The sequence below is a fragment of the Arvicanthis niloticus genome, chromosome 13, assembly GCF_011762505.2.
Source record: "Arvicanthis niloticus isolate mArvNil1 chromosome 13, mArvNil1.pat.X, whole genome shotgun sequence".
In the NCBI taxonomy this organism is placed as follows: Eukaryota; Metazoa; Chordata; class Mammalia; order Rodentia; family Muridae; genus Arvicanthis; species Arvicanthis niloticus.
The window spans coordinates 52,042,851-52,059,222 of NC_047670.1; the positions used below are offsets into that span (position 1 = coordinate 52,042,851).

The 16,372-nt window shown below is 44.9% G+C and overlaps 1 protein-coding gene across 1 annotated transcript in view; it reads right to left on the reverse strand.

Moving 5' to 3' along the window:
• The window catches only part of LOC117718479 (uncharacterized), a 32,983-nt gene extending 18,420 nt beyond the window's left edge, over positions 1 to 14,563 (reverse strand). Inside the window, exons 1-3 of the mRNA XM_034516063.2 lie at positions 14,464 to 14,563; positions 5,826 to 5,902; positions 947 to 5,600 (exon numbers count right to left, since the gene is read on the reverse strand). Of these exons, the coding sequence (XP_034371954.2) occupies positions 3,763 to 5,379 (1,617 nt within the window). The 5' untranslated portion in view covers positions 5,380 to 5,600; positions 5,826 to 5,902; positions 14,464 to 14,563 and the 3' untranslated portion in view covers positions 947 to 3,762. Of the gene's footprint in view, positions 5,601 to 5,825; positions 5,903 to 14,463 lie in introns of the transcript that reaches the window.
• Between the last annotated feature and the right edge of the window lie 1,809 nt (positions 14,564 to 16,372).

Below are 16,372 nucleotides of genomic sequence, written 5' to 3' on the forward strand. Positions count from 1 at the left end.
CCAGGACAGCCAGGGATATACAGAGAAACCCTGTCTCAAAAAAACAACCAACTAAACCAAGCCAATCAAACAAAACCCACCACCAGTTGAGCCACACTGCTCATGATTAATTGCTGACCCATCCTATTTCACTTAACTGAATTTGAATTTACTTAGTGTCCAGAATTTTATATTCTGAGAAATGAATATTGGGCCTGGAGGGATGGCTCAGTGGTTAACAGCACTGGCTGCTCTTCTAGAGGACCCAGGTTTGACTCCCAGCACCCACATGGTGGCTGAAAACTGTCTGTAACTCAGATTTCAAGTGATCTGTCACTCTCTTCTGGCCTCTGTGGGCACCAGACATGTGGTGGTGCCATCCCTGGGTTGGTGAAAGCAGGCTGAGCACGCCAGCGAGCAGCACCCCTCCATAGCCTCTGCATCGGCTCCTGCCTCCAGGTCCCTGCCCTGTGTCAGCTCCTGCTCTGACTTCCTTCAGAGACAGAATACAGTGTGGAAGTGTAAGCCAATAAACTCTTTCCTCCTCAACTTGCGTTTAGTCATGGTGTTTCATCATATCCCTAGAGACCCTAACTAGGACAGAGTCTCACTTTGCAGTCCAGGCTGGCTTTGAACTCGGCAGTAACCGCTTGCCTCAACCTTTTGAGTGTTGAGACTATGGACATGAACCGCCATGCCCAGCTTCAGAAATCATCACCTTAACCAAGTTATAAAGAGTAAACATCACTGGGGCTAGAGAGAGGTGGTTCAGTAAGTAAAGGTGCTTTCCAAAAGTGTGACACATGTGAGTGAATTCAACCTCCAGAACTCATGGTAGAAGAGAATTGTCTCCCACAAGTTGTCCCGACTCCAACACGTGTGTGCTGTGGTATGTGTATGCCTCCCACCCCAAACAGGTAAATTGTAATGAGTAACATCGCTAGAAAGAAAAACATTTCAGACTTCCTGGTGAAGACACATCTCTTTGGGCGTTCCTACGGAAGTTATCAGGAAACACAGAACAAACCCTAGATGAAGGACACGCTATAGTAACTGGAGGTATACTCCAAACATGCAATGGGGGGTGGGGTGGGAAGAAAGCCTTAACTGATCCAGAGGGGACGGCAAAACAGCTATGTGTGTGTGTGACAGAAGACTGTATCCTGGAACAGGATGAAACATTTCTATTTTGTACACAGAAAAGCAGTGAGGAAACTGTCCAAATATTAATAAAGTTTAGAGATTAATGTATGTCATGAAGCCACTTGCTGACTAACAGTGTGCCATCCTGTTGCTCAGACTAAAAACAAACAAAAGAACGTGATTTAAAAAAAAAAAAAAAAACCAAACTTTAAATGGGGAGCTCTGAATGTGTTTGTGTGTGTTTTTCTGTGTAAAATTACAAAAATTAACAATACAATCATGACAGTCATAGTGGACATGTTGAATAACTCAAAACTTCATGGAAAAGCCTGCGAGTTCTCTGCTGCCTTTCGGTCATAGGCCCCACGTCTTGCGCTTTCCTGTCTGTGGACAGCAACCACTGATAATGGTGACCGCGGCTGTACTGGACACCACATCAAAGCTTGGTTAAACAGAGAAGTTGACATCTGCCCTCTGGCCCGATAGTGGGATTCCCAACTGCAAAGACAGTTACACGAGCTGTTTCTGGACCTTTCTTTGATGTTTGGCTCTCCTTGAGATTCTGAGATTCTAATATTCTGTGAACAAAAATGCCTAAGCTGGGCTTCTACAAACTAGGAAGTATGCATGTACCAGGTCCACTCTGTCATGGTAGAAGTTTGACTAGAGGAAGAGCCCATGTATGTAACAAGGTCTTACTTCTCTGAGAACGTGTTGTGCTGGGGAAGGGGTAGAAAGGGCGAAATACCGTGTGCAGTGGCTCAGGAACCATCCACCATTCTCAGGCAAGCATGCCACACATTGATGAGGCTTCTAGTCACAGAATAGTTCAATTCTTGCAAGAACTTTGAGCCTCTCTTCAAAACTTGACCCTGAGAGCCTGCTATGCTAACAGGTAGTGCACCCTACACTAAAGGGCAGCATCCTATGGCCAAGCTAGGAAAGTCCCTGAAAAGGGCCACAAAGTAAATACTCCAGCACTGTGGAGCATATGGTATCTGTTATGACCGGCAAAAGCTGTTAGAGATTTGAAAGCAAGTGGGCATGGCTGTGTTCTAACAAAGGCTTGTTTACTGAAAGGTTAGTTTATGTCATGTGACACTCTTATATCTACTTAGTAGGTATCTAGGGACCTTTCTGGGGACAGATATGTTGTTCCTGAACTTTCTCCCTGTTCAAAGCCTAGAGGCACAGCTCTGGGAAAATGAAGACGTTAGTGAGCTAATACTTGTGTGCGTGCGTGTTTGTGTGAGTGTGTGTGTTTGTGTGTGTACCTAGAAAGTTTTGGTTTGGAGCAGTTTAAACATCCAGAAATCTTCCTATAGAACAGTTTGCGCAGTTTTGGCATCAGATGTAAACGAAAGGGCACAGTAAAGAAACTGCCAACATGGTAGCTCCATTAGTAGGGATGAGGATTTTACTGTGCATAAGAAAGGGAACGAACTATCGAGAGGCATCTGGAGAAGTCCAGAGCTGAGAGAGAGAGAGAGAGAGAGAGAGAGAGAGAGAGAGAGAGAGAGCAGCCTGGATGTGTCCAGGGCTAGGGAAGTGAGAGAGGGACAGAACAGTGGAGACGGGGACAACAAGAGAGAGAACAAAACACAGAGGCGGGGAGGGAATGAGACCAACAGGAGTTGGGGGGCATAAGAGAGCTAGGGTCGAGGTGAGAAGGGTCAGGAGGCCACATGGGAGCCTTGTAGTGTGTAACAATTGCTGAGAAGGGGCTGAGGGAGCCTGGAGGGTGAACCGGTCTCTCATATGCAGACACAGGTATATGTCAGTGGAGCCATGTGTCCCTTCTGCCAGAGGGAAGGGAGATGACTTGTTTTTGGCAGATGGGAAGCAGCTTCACAAGTTCCTAAAGAATGCTAGCTCTCATCTAAGTGCCAGAAACCCTCCCACAGACCAGTGTGAGCTCAATTCTGGATATTTGGGCTGCCTGACACGAACAGGAAGTACTCCAAAACTGGTGATGGGTACATGTGTGAAAAGATGGCCTGGAACCTGAAGAGGAAGAGATGAGCCATGAAGAAAGTGCTTCTGGGGTCCTGCACAGAAGCTGGAGGACTGTGCTAGAGGCTCTGCAGAACAGAAGGACTCAAGATATGAATGAACTCGGGACTACAGGGAGCTCTGGTGTAAGATGTCGGGTGGGAGGGACAGCACTGCAGTATTACCCCAGGGAAGATGGCAATGGGATCTGAAAACCCCTCACTAGTTCTTATGTAAACAAACTATCAACAATAGACACTGAATCTACGCCCACTCCCGTGACTGAGTGCTAAACAACAAAGGAATTTCTGAGGTTACTTCCAGTCAAAAAGGTCACATTACCTATTTTCACACCCATTGATTACGGTAACAAACTCTGATCACGAAGCCTTTGCCATCTTTTCCTTCTAACTAACAAGAGTCTGTTTTCAAACTATCAAAAAAAAACACAATGCAGTTGAGAGGCCACAAGGTGGCAGCAACAGCAGGAGCGACCTGAAGGGCGTTCCAAAGGCGGGCCCCGGGTTCTGTGGCAGCTCGACCCAGTCATCAGTAAGCTGGCTGCCCGTCTGGGGAGTGGACGGCTGAAACAAAGGCCAGGAGAACCAGAGGGACCATGGCTCTGCTTCACCCCTCCCAGTCTCTGGGCTACTCCTTATGAATCAACTGGTGTTTAGCCAACTTGGAGTGCTGGCTGAAAGCCTTCCCACAAGCAGCGCAGGCGTAGGGCTTCAGTCCAGCGTGAGTCCTTTGGTGCTGGATAAGGACGGATCGCTGGCTGAAGGCTCGGCCACACTCACTGCACTGATAGGGCCTCTCACCTGTGTGGATTATTTGGTGTTGAATGAGGTGTGAGCTCTGGGTGAAGCCCTTGCCACACTCAACACACGTGTAGGGCCTCTCCCCAGTGTGCACTTTCTGGTGGTGAATGAGATTTGAACTTCGGCTGAAGGCTTTGCCACACTGGTTACATTCATGAGGTTTCAACCCGTTATGAATCCTCTGGTGCTGAATAAGGGTTGAGCTCTGGCTGAAGGTTTTCCCACACTCGGCACATTCATACGGCTTTTCCCCAGTGTGGACTCGATGGTGAAGGATGAGGTTGGAGCTCCGACTGAAGGCCTTCCCACACTCGTGGCACTCGTAGGGCTTGTCTCCAGTGTGCACACCCTCATGCTGGATGAGGGCTGAGCTGTGGCCGAAGGCCTTCCCGCAGACACTGCACCTGTACGGCTTCTCTCCTGTGTGAACGATTCGGTGCTTCCTGAGCACGGAACTGTAACTGAAGGCTTTCCCACACACGCTGCACACATGAGGCTTCTCACCGGTGTGAATTCTCCGATGCTGAACGAGGCTAGAACTCTGGCTAAAGGCTTTGCCACAGTCACTGCACGGATACGGCTTCTCTCCGGTGTGAACCCTCTGATGCTTAATGAGGTTTGAGGTGCGGCTGAAGGCCTTGCCACACTCACTACACCCATGGGGTTTCTCTCCATCGTGAACCCTCTGATGCTTCCTGAGGTGTGCACTCTGGCTAAAGGCTTTGCCACACTCACTGCGCTTGGAAGGCTTGTCACGTGTGTGAACCCTGTGGTGTTTGATGAGGTTTGAGCTCCTCCTGAAAGCTTTCCCACACCGGCTGCATACATACGGTTTTTCTTCGGAATGGGTTCTTTGATGTTGGATGAGGTTTGAGCTCCGCCTAAAAGCCTTGCCACATTCACCGCATTCGTAAGACTTCTCGATCATGTGAGACTTTTGGTGATTTTTAAGGCTTGAGTTCTGGCTGAAGGCTTTTCCACATTCGTTACATACATAATACTCACTGTGCTGGTGAACCTGATGCCCGTCAAAGTCTGTATGCCCCGGAAAGACTTTTGTACCCTTGCCACACTGGTAGGCTTGCACAGGTAGGCAGGGTTGCCACTGTTTTTTAAGAATAGAGTTTTGGCTAAAGGACTTTCCACATTCAGAACACATCAAAGACTTCTCTCCAGAGTTGGCTCCCTGATGCTGAGCAAGGTCAAGGTTTCCCCGGGATGCTTCCCCACACTCAGCACATACGAATGGGCTTTCAGTTGTAGGAAGCCCCTCCTGGCCTGTTAGGTCTCTATTGTGTTGAAAGTTCTCTGACGTGTAGTATGGACTTGGCCTCTCTTCTGTAGAGACTTCCTGACCCACTAATGGACTTGGACTCAAACTGAAGTTTTTGTCAAAACCATTACAAACCAGACCTTTCTCCCCTAAGGGGCTCTTCAGAAACATGGTCACTGGTGTGAGGTCTTCCTGCCAGCAGAGGGGCTGGAGCAGGCTCCCAGCTTCAGAGACACTCCAGCTACTTTCCAATAGTTCACTAGTGAACCCTCCAAAAACGTAGGAGGCAGAGAAACATCACCAACAAACGATTGTTGGTATTTCTGCCTGTGATTCCAAATCTTCAGAAATGTGCTCCTTGGGATAAGACTTCTCCTCCTCAGTACTGCAATCTGAAACAACACACGCTAAGTCAAAGAAGGACTGCTGTGACTGGAGCAGGGAACAGACAGACCTACAGAACTGCTGGCCTCACCCCTGTGGAGGAGCAATGGGAGCAGGGAACCCTCGATCTTATGGAAGGACTAGGGGAGCCCCTAGCTGACAAGACTGCACAGGAGCTGGGGACCAGCAAGCGCCGCCTGTCCTTTCTAGGGCTCCACACAGCAAGGACGCACTTTCAGCTTGGCCATCAGTCCTGAGCATCCTTCAGCTGCTCCTTCAGATCACATTCAGCAAATTCTACTGGCTCTACCTAAAAATAGAATAAAGTATAAAATAAATAACATTTAGTGTTATTAATTATATATAATATAAATGTACATATCAAATAAGATATATCATCATATATTATATATTTAATATAGATTAACATATTATTAATAAGTATATAAAATATAAAATAAAAGCACCCAAGCCCAGGTACTCCGTACCTTTCCCCAATGTAAAAGGAAATACCACAGGTACACACACAAAGTTTTGAAAAATTTGCCATGTGTGCATGTCATGATGCCCATGTGGCAGTCACAGGACAATTCACTGAAGTTGGTTCTCCTGATCTCTCTGCTTCAGCTTCCTAAGTGCTGATCGCAGGTTTGTACCTGACATATCTGTGCAGGTCGTGTATTTTTTTTTTTTGTTTGTTTTGTTTTGTTTTTTTGAGACAGGGTTTCTCTGTGTAGTCCTGGCTGTCCTGGAACTCACTCTGTAGACCAGGCTGGTCTCGAACTCAGAAATCCACCTGCCTCTGCCTCCCAAGTGCTGGGATTAAAGGCGTGCGCCACCAACCCCCCGACTCAGGTCGTGTATTTTTTAAAAAAATATTTACTGACTTCATCTGTGCATGTGTGCCTGAGTTTATGTATGTGCACCATGTGTGTGCAGTTGTCCACAGGGGTCAGAAGAGGACACAGGATGCTCTGGAACTGAAGTTCAGGAATCTGGGAGCTGCCTGATGCAGGTGCTGGGACCCAAACCCCAGTGTTCTTACCATTGAGCTATTTCTCCGGCATCTACATACGCTATTTTTAAAACAACCTTTAAGAACTCTGGATACAGTTCAGTGGGAGAACACTCCCTTAGCAAGCACAAGGGCCACTTTCCACCCAAGCACTTAATACAAAACTTCAGGGTGTGTGAGTCAGGCCTGGAATCTAGGGTTGGAGGGCCTATGAGGAAAGACTGTCACACATTCAAGGGAAGGTGGTCTACACGGTGAGTTCAAGGTACCTGGGCTACAGAATGAGGGCCAAACCCCTCAAGTCTGACCGTAGCTTACAGGCTCAAAAGGTCTGTTAGCTGGGTTTGATGACTCTAACTAAGCTGAAATGTCACTGGAGTAGACCAAGAGATATGGGAAGAGGGAAGGAACTTTCTTGTGTGCGCCATTACTTAATGAGTTTTTTATTAGGAAACAACCGTGAGCCCACACAGGGTGTGAGTGCACATGCCTTTAGTATCAGCTCTGGGAGGCAGAGACAGGTGAACCTCTGTGGGCAAGGCCAATCTGGTCTCCATAGCCAGTTCCAGGACAGCCAGGGGCGACATAGCGAGACCCTGTCTCAAAACAACAGCAAAAGAGTGAATCCACTAGCCATGGTGGCACATACCTGTAAACTCAGTACTCAGGAGACACAGGTAGCCAAAAATACAGAGACTCTGCAAACAGACAGACACAACTAAGAGTATTATAGATTTTATTCATTTATTTACATAGGGTCCCAGTATGTGGTTTTGGCTAGCCTCAAATCCACTAAAACCAGATTGACCTTGAACTTAAGAGGTCCACCCACTTCTGCCTCCTCCTGCATGCTGGGATTTTAAAGGTATGTGCCACCATGTCTAAGCAGCTAGTTTTTGTTTGTTTATTTGTTTTAAAGAATGTGTGTATATCAGGGGGCATTTTGCCTGCACATCTACCTGTGTATCACATGTATGGCATACCTGAGAGGTCAGAAGAGGGTGTTGCACCCTCTTGGAACTAGAGCTATAGACTGTTGTTAGCAGTCACGGGGGTGCTAAGGATTGAACCCAGGCCCTCTAGATGAGCAGCCAATGCTCATAACCACTGAGTCATCTCCCCAAGCCTGTAAACTGTGTTTGTTTTAAGACCTTTTAGAACATGATTATCAACCTATGGATCAAGAATCCCTTTGGGGTCCCATATCAAATATTTACAGTATGATTCATAATAGTGGCGAAATTACAGTTATGACAAACAAACAACAAAGGGTGTTCCAGGACAGCCAAGGCTATTATACAGAAAAACCCTGTCTCAACCCCTGCCTCAAATCCCATACCAACTAACCAACCAAAACCCAAAACTACCCTCTCCCCTCAAAATCCAAGGGCTCATGGCAAAGCATGCGCCTAGAAAAATGCTTTCTCTGCAGGGAATCTAGGCTCTGTGTTTTCTTCCCAACACCAGTTTTTGTTGTTGTTTAAGGGTACTCTGTGGACCTCTGGCCCTACGTCTTTACTTTCTCAGTCCCTTCTGCCTCCAGAGACAAGGTCTTATACACTGACAGCAGGTTTTCCGGAATACCATTTTAAGGTGGAAATGTATTTAATGCACCTTCTGCACATCCTAGCTCAGTGACACAGTACAATGTAAAATATGGATTATCTTCATGGAGGTGTGGTTGACTGGTACCTGGGACTTGCCGCTGCCACCTGGAATCAGAGTGTGTAGTATTACATATTGTTCTTTGAGATCAAAATCTAAAATATAGTTTCCATTGAGTGGATTTGTGTGTGTTTGTGCCGCTGTAAACATTTTTAAGCCAAACTGCAGTGTGTTGGTGACTATAAAAACTTGTAGTAATGTCTTTGATTCTCTTGGGTATTTATCTAGGAGTTAACTTTCTGGATCACGTGGCAAGGTTTAAACTTTTGAGGAACTGCCAAATTAGTTCCCACAGTGGTCAAATCATTTTACATCCCACCATAACTACATAAGGCTCCCAGTGTTTCCACATCCTCCTGAATAAATGAACCACTTACCGTGTTTTCCTTTAAGATGTGTATGTTTCTGAGACAGCATTTTGCTATGTAGCCCAGGCTGGCCTCCTCTACATTCTATGTGTTGAGATTACAAGTGTGTACCACCATACTCTCGACTTTGTACATGACTAACACAGTGATCTAATTTCATTCTTTGCGTGGGCCTATCTGCTTGTCCCAATATGTCAAAGGGCTCTTTCCTCTTTAGTTAAAAGGCCTTGGCACCTTCCCTGAAACTCAGTCTATGGAGGCTATGGAGGTGTGTGTTACTTCTAGACTTTGGACTCTCTTTATGTCAGGACCAAATTGTTTTGACTATTGAAGCTTCATAATAAGCTTGAAATTTGAAGGTGTGAGTTTTCCAATTTTGGTTTTTAAGATTGTTTTGGGTGTCCAGGGCCCTTTAAGTACCTTATGAATATGAAAAAATTTTTTGGTAGTTTCTGACACAAAGGCTCCTAGAATTTTAAGAAGAACTGGAGTGAATTTGTACATCATTTTAGGTAGTCTACACATCTTAACACTGTTGTCTTCCAATGTGTGAACACAGTCCATCCATGTGTCTCTCATTCTTTTTGGCAGCTTTCAGTGGACAAGTCTCCTCCCTTCTCGGTTGAGTTTATTCCTAGTGTTCTCCCCTTTAATTGCTACTATATTCAGTGCAGTTACTTTGGTTTTTGTTGTGTTTTGAATAAGGATGGTGTCCACAGACCCACATTAGAATGCTTAGTCACCAGGGAGTGGCACTATTTGAGAAGGATTGGAGGCATGGCCCTGTTGGAGTGGGTGTGACCTTGTTGGAGGAAGTGTGTTGCTGAGGGAAGGCTTTGAGGTCTCAAAAGCCTGTGTCAGGCTCAGTTTCTCTCTTTCTCTCTGCCCATGGATCCAGATTTGGTTCTCAGCCACTGCTCCAGCACCTGGTACCATGCACATGTGCATTCGGCCATGTTCCCTGTCATGATAATGGCCAAGTCTCTGAATCTCTAAGCAAGCCTTCATTTATTTATAAGAGTTGCCTTGGTCATGGTGTCTATTCATAGCAATAGGACAGTGACTAAGAGAGTAGGGGTTTTGTTTTGTTTAGGTTTTAAGACAGAGCCTTTCTATGTAGCCCTGGCTGTTCTGGAACTCTCTCTGCAGAGCAGGCTGGCCTAGAACTCAGAGATCCTCCTGTCTCTGCCTCCTGAGTGCTGGGATTAAAGGCATGCACCATCACCACCCAGCTGGACTTTTTAAATCTCTTTAGATTTTTTATTACTCATGTAAAGAAACTGTTGATCTTTTACTTGCAATCTGTTGCGTTAGCTCTAGTATTTTTTTGTGAATTTCTTTTTTGAGATTTTTTCCCCCTCTCTGTGGCTTTAAAGTCTCATGCAAATAGCTTCACACATTTCTTTCTAATCTATGTGTTTAAAGTTCATTTGCCTAACTCTACTGGTAAGACTCTATTGTAGTGATGAATAGGAGTGGTGAGACAGGAACCTTGTCTTGTTCCTGTGCTCAGGGAAGGTTCTCACCACCGAGGGGGAGGTCAGTTATGACTCTCCTAAGTACTGGTTACCATGGTGAACAGGGCTGTGTCGTTTACAGACTTTCTGGGTATTATTTTCCAAGTGTTGTCTGCAGGAGAGCTAGGATTTGTTAAATGGCTTTCCCACATTGACTTTATCTGTAAATTATACTAGTGGATTTTCCTGTTAGATTATCCTTCCATGCCTGGCTGTATGCTCATGGAATACACTTTAAATACACAATCCGGTTCACCATTATTTCACTGAGTTTTGTATTTCTAACCATAAAGGCTACTAGTTTCTAAGTTTTTCTTATTTCTTTTAAAAAATGGTGCAGGGGATTGAACCCAGCGCCCAGTGTATACTAGTTAAGAGATTTATGATTGAGCTATACCCCCTTTTAAAAAAAAAAAACAAAGAAAGAAAAGAAAAGTTTGGGTAGCAGGACTTGGTGATGCACACATAGCACTCAGGAGGTAGAGTCAGGGGGATCTCTGTGAGTTTGAGGCCAGCCTGGTCTACAGAGTGAGTTCTAGGACAGATAGGGCGACAGAAAAACTCTGTCTCAACAACAACAACAAAAGTTTGGTGAAAATATTTCCACTTTTTTTTTTTTAAAGAATTTATTTATTTTGTACACTGTAGCTGTCTTCAGACACCCATATCAGATCTCATTATGGATGGTTGTGAGCCACCATGTGGTTGCTGGGATTTGAACTCATGACCTCTGGAAGAGCAGTCAGTGCTCTTAACCACTGAGCCATCTCACCAGCCCTCCACTTTCATTTCTGACTTTAGTTGTGTCGTATTTCTTTATTACTCTAAAAGCTTAACAGTTTTCTGGTAATTAACTTTGTTAAATTTAATTCTTTACTTGCCCCCATCTCTGCTGGCATGCTTTATAGTTTCACAAGATTTAAAAGCTAGCTTACCGATTTTTCTTTTCTAAAGCATCATTTGTTACGATTGCACTGTGAATGTGCATGCTCTATGGGAATAAAGTTTACTGTGGAGGCCAAGGACAAGTTAGTGGGGTTGGCTCTCTCCTCTCTCTCACATGGTTTGGGGGGATGGACCTGACGCTGGTAAGCTCTGCACAGCAAGCACCTTTACCAACTGAGCCATCTTGCCAGCCCACTTCCTTCTTTTTTTTCCTCTTAAAATATTTATTTTCATTTCTATGTGTGCTGCATGTGTATAGGTCCCCGTGGAGGCCGGAAGTCAGATGTCCAAGTGTCTGGAGCTGAAGTGACAGACATTGTGGACTGCTTCATGTGGGAGCTGGGAACTGAACTCGGTTGTCTGGAAATATAGCAAGGTACTCTTAAGGACCAAGCCATTTCTCCAGCCCCATTCTTCCTTCTGGATGAAAGCATCTACTGCTACAACCGCATGGCCTTCGCTGCATCTCAGAACTGTCTCAGGTTATTTTCAATCACTTATTTTTAGGCATTGTCTAATTTTCCTTGTGATTTCTTTGTTGACCCACTGGTAGATTTATATCCACAACTCTGTAAAATTGCCAGTTTTCCTGCTGTTATTGACTATAGAAGACATTCATATTATTTCAATAATTTAAAGTTTATTGAGACTTACTTTGTTTTCTGACGTATGGCTTGTGTTCTATGAACACTTGAGTTATGTTTTAGGTGTAGAGTTTTTGTATTTGGGAGTTGGCTGGGCTGCTGTCATAGAGTAACGCAGGGCCAAAAGCTGGTCTCAGTCATAAGAGGACCTGTTTAGTGTGGTTTGAGACTCAATTCCTGGCACCTCCCAGAAACAAAAGAACCCAAACCCACAACAAACCCTTAGAAGGGTAATTTATGAACAATACAAATTTATCTTTCATATTTCTGGAGGTTGATTAAGGTGCCAGTAGATTCCATCTGATGAGGGCTTCTTTTATCTGATGATGGTCTCTTTTATGGTGTTCTTCTGTAGTGTAAGGGCCGGGGCAACCAGGCTTCCTCGGGCCACTTACATAAGGACAACAACCTCATTTACAAAGGTTCTGCCTTTGTCACCCAACCATTTTCTGAAGGCCCCACTTGTTAATACCAGTATATTGGGGGTGAATTTTGGATGATTTTCAAATGAGCATTTTTTAAGAGCAATGAATAGGCATTAAAGAGCAACGTGCAGAGCTAGTGTAGAGTGCTGTCCAAGTCTTGTCTCTCCCTACCTAACTCTAATGTTCTTCCACATGGGTGTTCAATTTTTGACACTGACACATGATGTTATTATTTGCAAATGTGTTGGGTTGCATTAATGACTATTTTGGGATGTATACAGGCTACAGGATGAAGGTTGGACACGGTTAGTAGATACCATATGTTGCTTTTACAACTAGTATACCAAAGTCTTCAATAACAATCATAATAGCCGGGCAGTGGTGGCGCACACCTTTAATCCCAGCACTTGGGGGGCAGAGGCAGGTGGATTTCTGAGTTCGAGGCCAGCCTGGTCTACAGAGTGAGTTCCAGGACAGCCAGGGAAACCCTGTTTCGAAAAACAAAACAAAAAACAAACAAACAAACAAACAAACAAACTTGAATTGCTAAAAGCTAGATTTTTGTATAGTATAATATAAATTTGTTGTTAAATTTCCACTTTTAAGGTTTACTGGTTGTTGTTGTTTGTTTTTGTTTTGCTTTTTGGAGACTGAATATCACTATACAGTCTTGGTTGGTCTGCAGCTGCTATGTAGATCAGGCTGGCTTCGAAACTCCCAGAGGTCTGCCTGCCTCTGCCTCCTGAGTGCTTGGAATAAAGGCATGCACTATTACATCTGTCCTTAATGGTGGAAGAGTACCACAGTCTATATATTTCATGATTTTTTTTCCCCTCAAATTATTTTTACAGGGGCTATTCCTGATGGGATATATTGTTGTGAACAGAAAAAAACATCCTCAGACATTGTGGGCATTTTTTTTTTTCTTTTTGCACTTGCTAGGAATTTAACCTAGTGCCTTCCATATACTAAGCAAACACTGCCAGTGAACTCCATCAGTAGCTTTCCTTAAATAAATAGCATGAACCAAAGTAACACAAAACTTCCCTGGTCTGTGAACTGGCTCTGCCTAGGGGCATTCCTTTGGTGGTTTTTTTTTTTTTTTTTTTTTTTTTTTTTTTTTTTTTTTTTTGGTTTTTCCGAGATCAAGCCCTCACTCTACATTGGGTTCTCCCGTTGCCTTATGTTTGCATCTGAAGATGTGGCTTCTCAGCGTCACGTCTCAGCTGCCATGCCTGCCCCTTACTGCTACGTCTCCCTGGTGTGATACAGTCTTTTATTTCTCTGGAATGGAAGACCAGAATAAATTCTTTGCTGTATAAGTTGCTTTGGGTGTGGTATTTTAATCACAGCAACAGGAAAATAATGAATGCAATTCTCTTTCCTAGTTTCTAGCGTATCCATCCAGATCACTCTAGACTTATGCAAGCATACATACATCTTTTGGTCCTTTTTGTTATCAAGTGTGCTCTCGTTTCAATCATCTCGTCCAGAGGTCATATGCTCAATCTGTGGTAGGCCATGTCTCTTATATTTTTGGTGTGAGCCTAGCCTTTAACGGCTGAGCCATCCCTCCAGCCCGTTAGGCCATGTCTCAATCCCCAGAACCTGTAGATACACTACACCACAGGGCATGGGAGGTTTTGCAGAAGTAATTGGACCCTTGTGTGTCCAATCTATTAACGTTAACCAGTAAAGGCCCTCCGAAGCCAATGCTAGTATCCAGATGCACAGCCACGTTAGGAACCTCCAGGAATTACAGGTTGCTCTGGCCAGAATGAAGAGAAATATAAACCACAAGGTTTATATTTGCCAATGACCCGAATACACTTAGAAGCAATTTTTTTTTTTCTTGGCTAAAGGCTGAGCTAACTCAAAGACTCAACATCACACTACTTCAGCAGGATCCCCACCACCACCATCACCACCCCAATCTCGATAACAGGTACAAAATTCTTCCTTCTTGGAACGGGCTCCACCGATCCACCACCGTTGGGCATCAAGGATAGAACACCAGGAGCGGGGCTAAACCAATGAACCCCCAGGCTGTGTTCTTCTCTAACATCAATTTTAAGTTCCCAGGTCCAGAGCTCCTTCGTCGCATACCTGTCAAGTCGTCCCCGTCCCCCCCCCCCCCCCGACCTCCAGCACAAACCCTCCAGAGGTTCCAACTCTGCCCTAGTTCGAACCAGCGCCGCGTTGTGCGGCCGAATCCGCATCCCGCCGCCTCCACGCTGCACTGGGGACACCAGATGACAGTTCCCAGGCGGAGGCTTCGTCTAGTGAACTCACCTAGGGGGGTCGTACCGGCGATGCTTATAGGAGGGACCATTACCATGGTCTAGCGCCCAAATCAACCGCAACGGACCCTCCAAGTCCCGCCCGACTTCCGGCCTGCGGCCCCGCCCCGTGTCCCTCCGCCTGGCCGCTCTATACCCCAGCGAGTCTGGGGGACTCTGGCGACTCGATGGTTCAAAGCTGCACCCTGTAAACGCCGCCATCCCCTTACTGATATAAGGGGTCATAATGGACCCGAGCACACAAGGAAGTTTCAATTTAGTTAAGAGGATACCATCAGAAGCATATAAGAATTAAACATTTCTAGGCAATGAGAAATTTTAATTCAAAGGCCCCAGGAGTTAAAACAGATTGCTTAAAAAGCAGCATAGTTGATGGGTAGCGCAGCAGCAGAGAGATCGCCAGGCCGCAGCTTCAGTGTCTAACACTGGCAAGATGAAGAGCAAATACTTAAGAACGAATCGGCGATTTGACAGGCAAGTGAACACAAACCCCAAATTCCTTAAGCAGGTAGTTTACTTTTTGTAGGAGTGTTTATAGGACAGTTACAAAACTTAATTGCTTGTTTTATAGACATATTAGATAAAAATTGTTGTTATGTAAAATATTCACACAAGCCTTGTTGGAGTTTCAGGAACACTGACTAGATAACCTTATAAAAATTACCTAGAAATTTGTAGACTATAAAGCAAAGAAAAGTAAACAAGGGGCTGGAGAGATGGCTCAGCAGTTAACGACACTGGCTGCCCTTCCAGGGGTTTTGATTCGTAGCAATCCTGTAGTTCACAACTATGTGTAAATCCAGTCCTGGCAGATTTGCAGTCCTCTGGTCTCCCTGGGCACTAGGCACACAAGTCCTGCATAGACATACAAGCATCCATGCACATAAAATTAAAAAAAAAAAAATCACAATAAAAAACTAAACACTTCTCACATGTGTACTCAAGAGAAAACTGTTTTTGTTAATGAAAACTAAAGTATTTATCCTAAACTAGCTTTTTTTTGGACTAGCAACAACAGACAAATACATAGTCAAGCGCACACGCATGCGCCTAAGCGTGTATATTGTGCTTTGGATGGAACACAGTTGGAAGAATGCCTTGCTGGAATTCACGAAGCGTTCTCCCAGTTAGATCTCCAGAAATTCACAAACTTACCAGTAATCCTAGCATCAAGGAGGGGGAAGCAGGAAGATCAAAAAATGAGCAGAAGGTCAAGGCTATCCTACGTTACATAGTGGGTTTGAGGCCAGCCTAGGACATGAGACCCTATCTCAATCCATCCAATCAGAGGCTGGGGAAATAACCCAGTAGGTAAAATGTAGCCGTGAGAGCCTGAGATGACACCCAGAACCCATGTAAAAGTAGGGTTAGTGACATGCTTGTAATCCCATCGCTGGGGAGGGGGATGGGTGAGGTAAAGACAGCCTTGCTGGCAAGCCATCCTAGCCTAATGGGTTAGCCTACATCCCAGTGAGAAATCCTATCTCAAAAAATAAGGTGGGTGGGTAAGCTAGCTCAATGGGTGAAGCACCTGCCACTATGTCGCAAGACTCAAGTTTCAGCCTAGGATCCAGATGGTGGAGAGGAGTTCGTAAAATTTTCCTATGACCCCCCCCCCCACCTGTGTGCCATGGTTTGTACAGTGTATACACACATATACACACACTCATGCATATACTCACAAATTAAATAATTAATGTAATGAAAATTGTAAAGAGGAGTAAAAATGTAACTATATATTAAAACAAAGTCCATCCCTTCTAAGGCATGATACCTGAGAATGACCTCTGGTCTACACACACAGACAGACACAGAGACACACAGGACACACAGACACGAGAGAGAGAGAGAGAGAGAGAGAGAGAGAGAGAGAGAGAGAGACAGAGAGAGAGAGAGAGAGA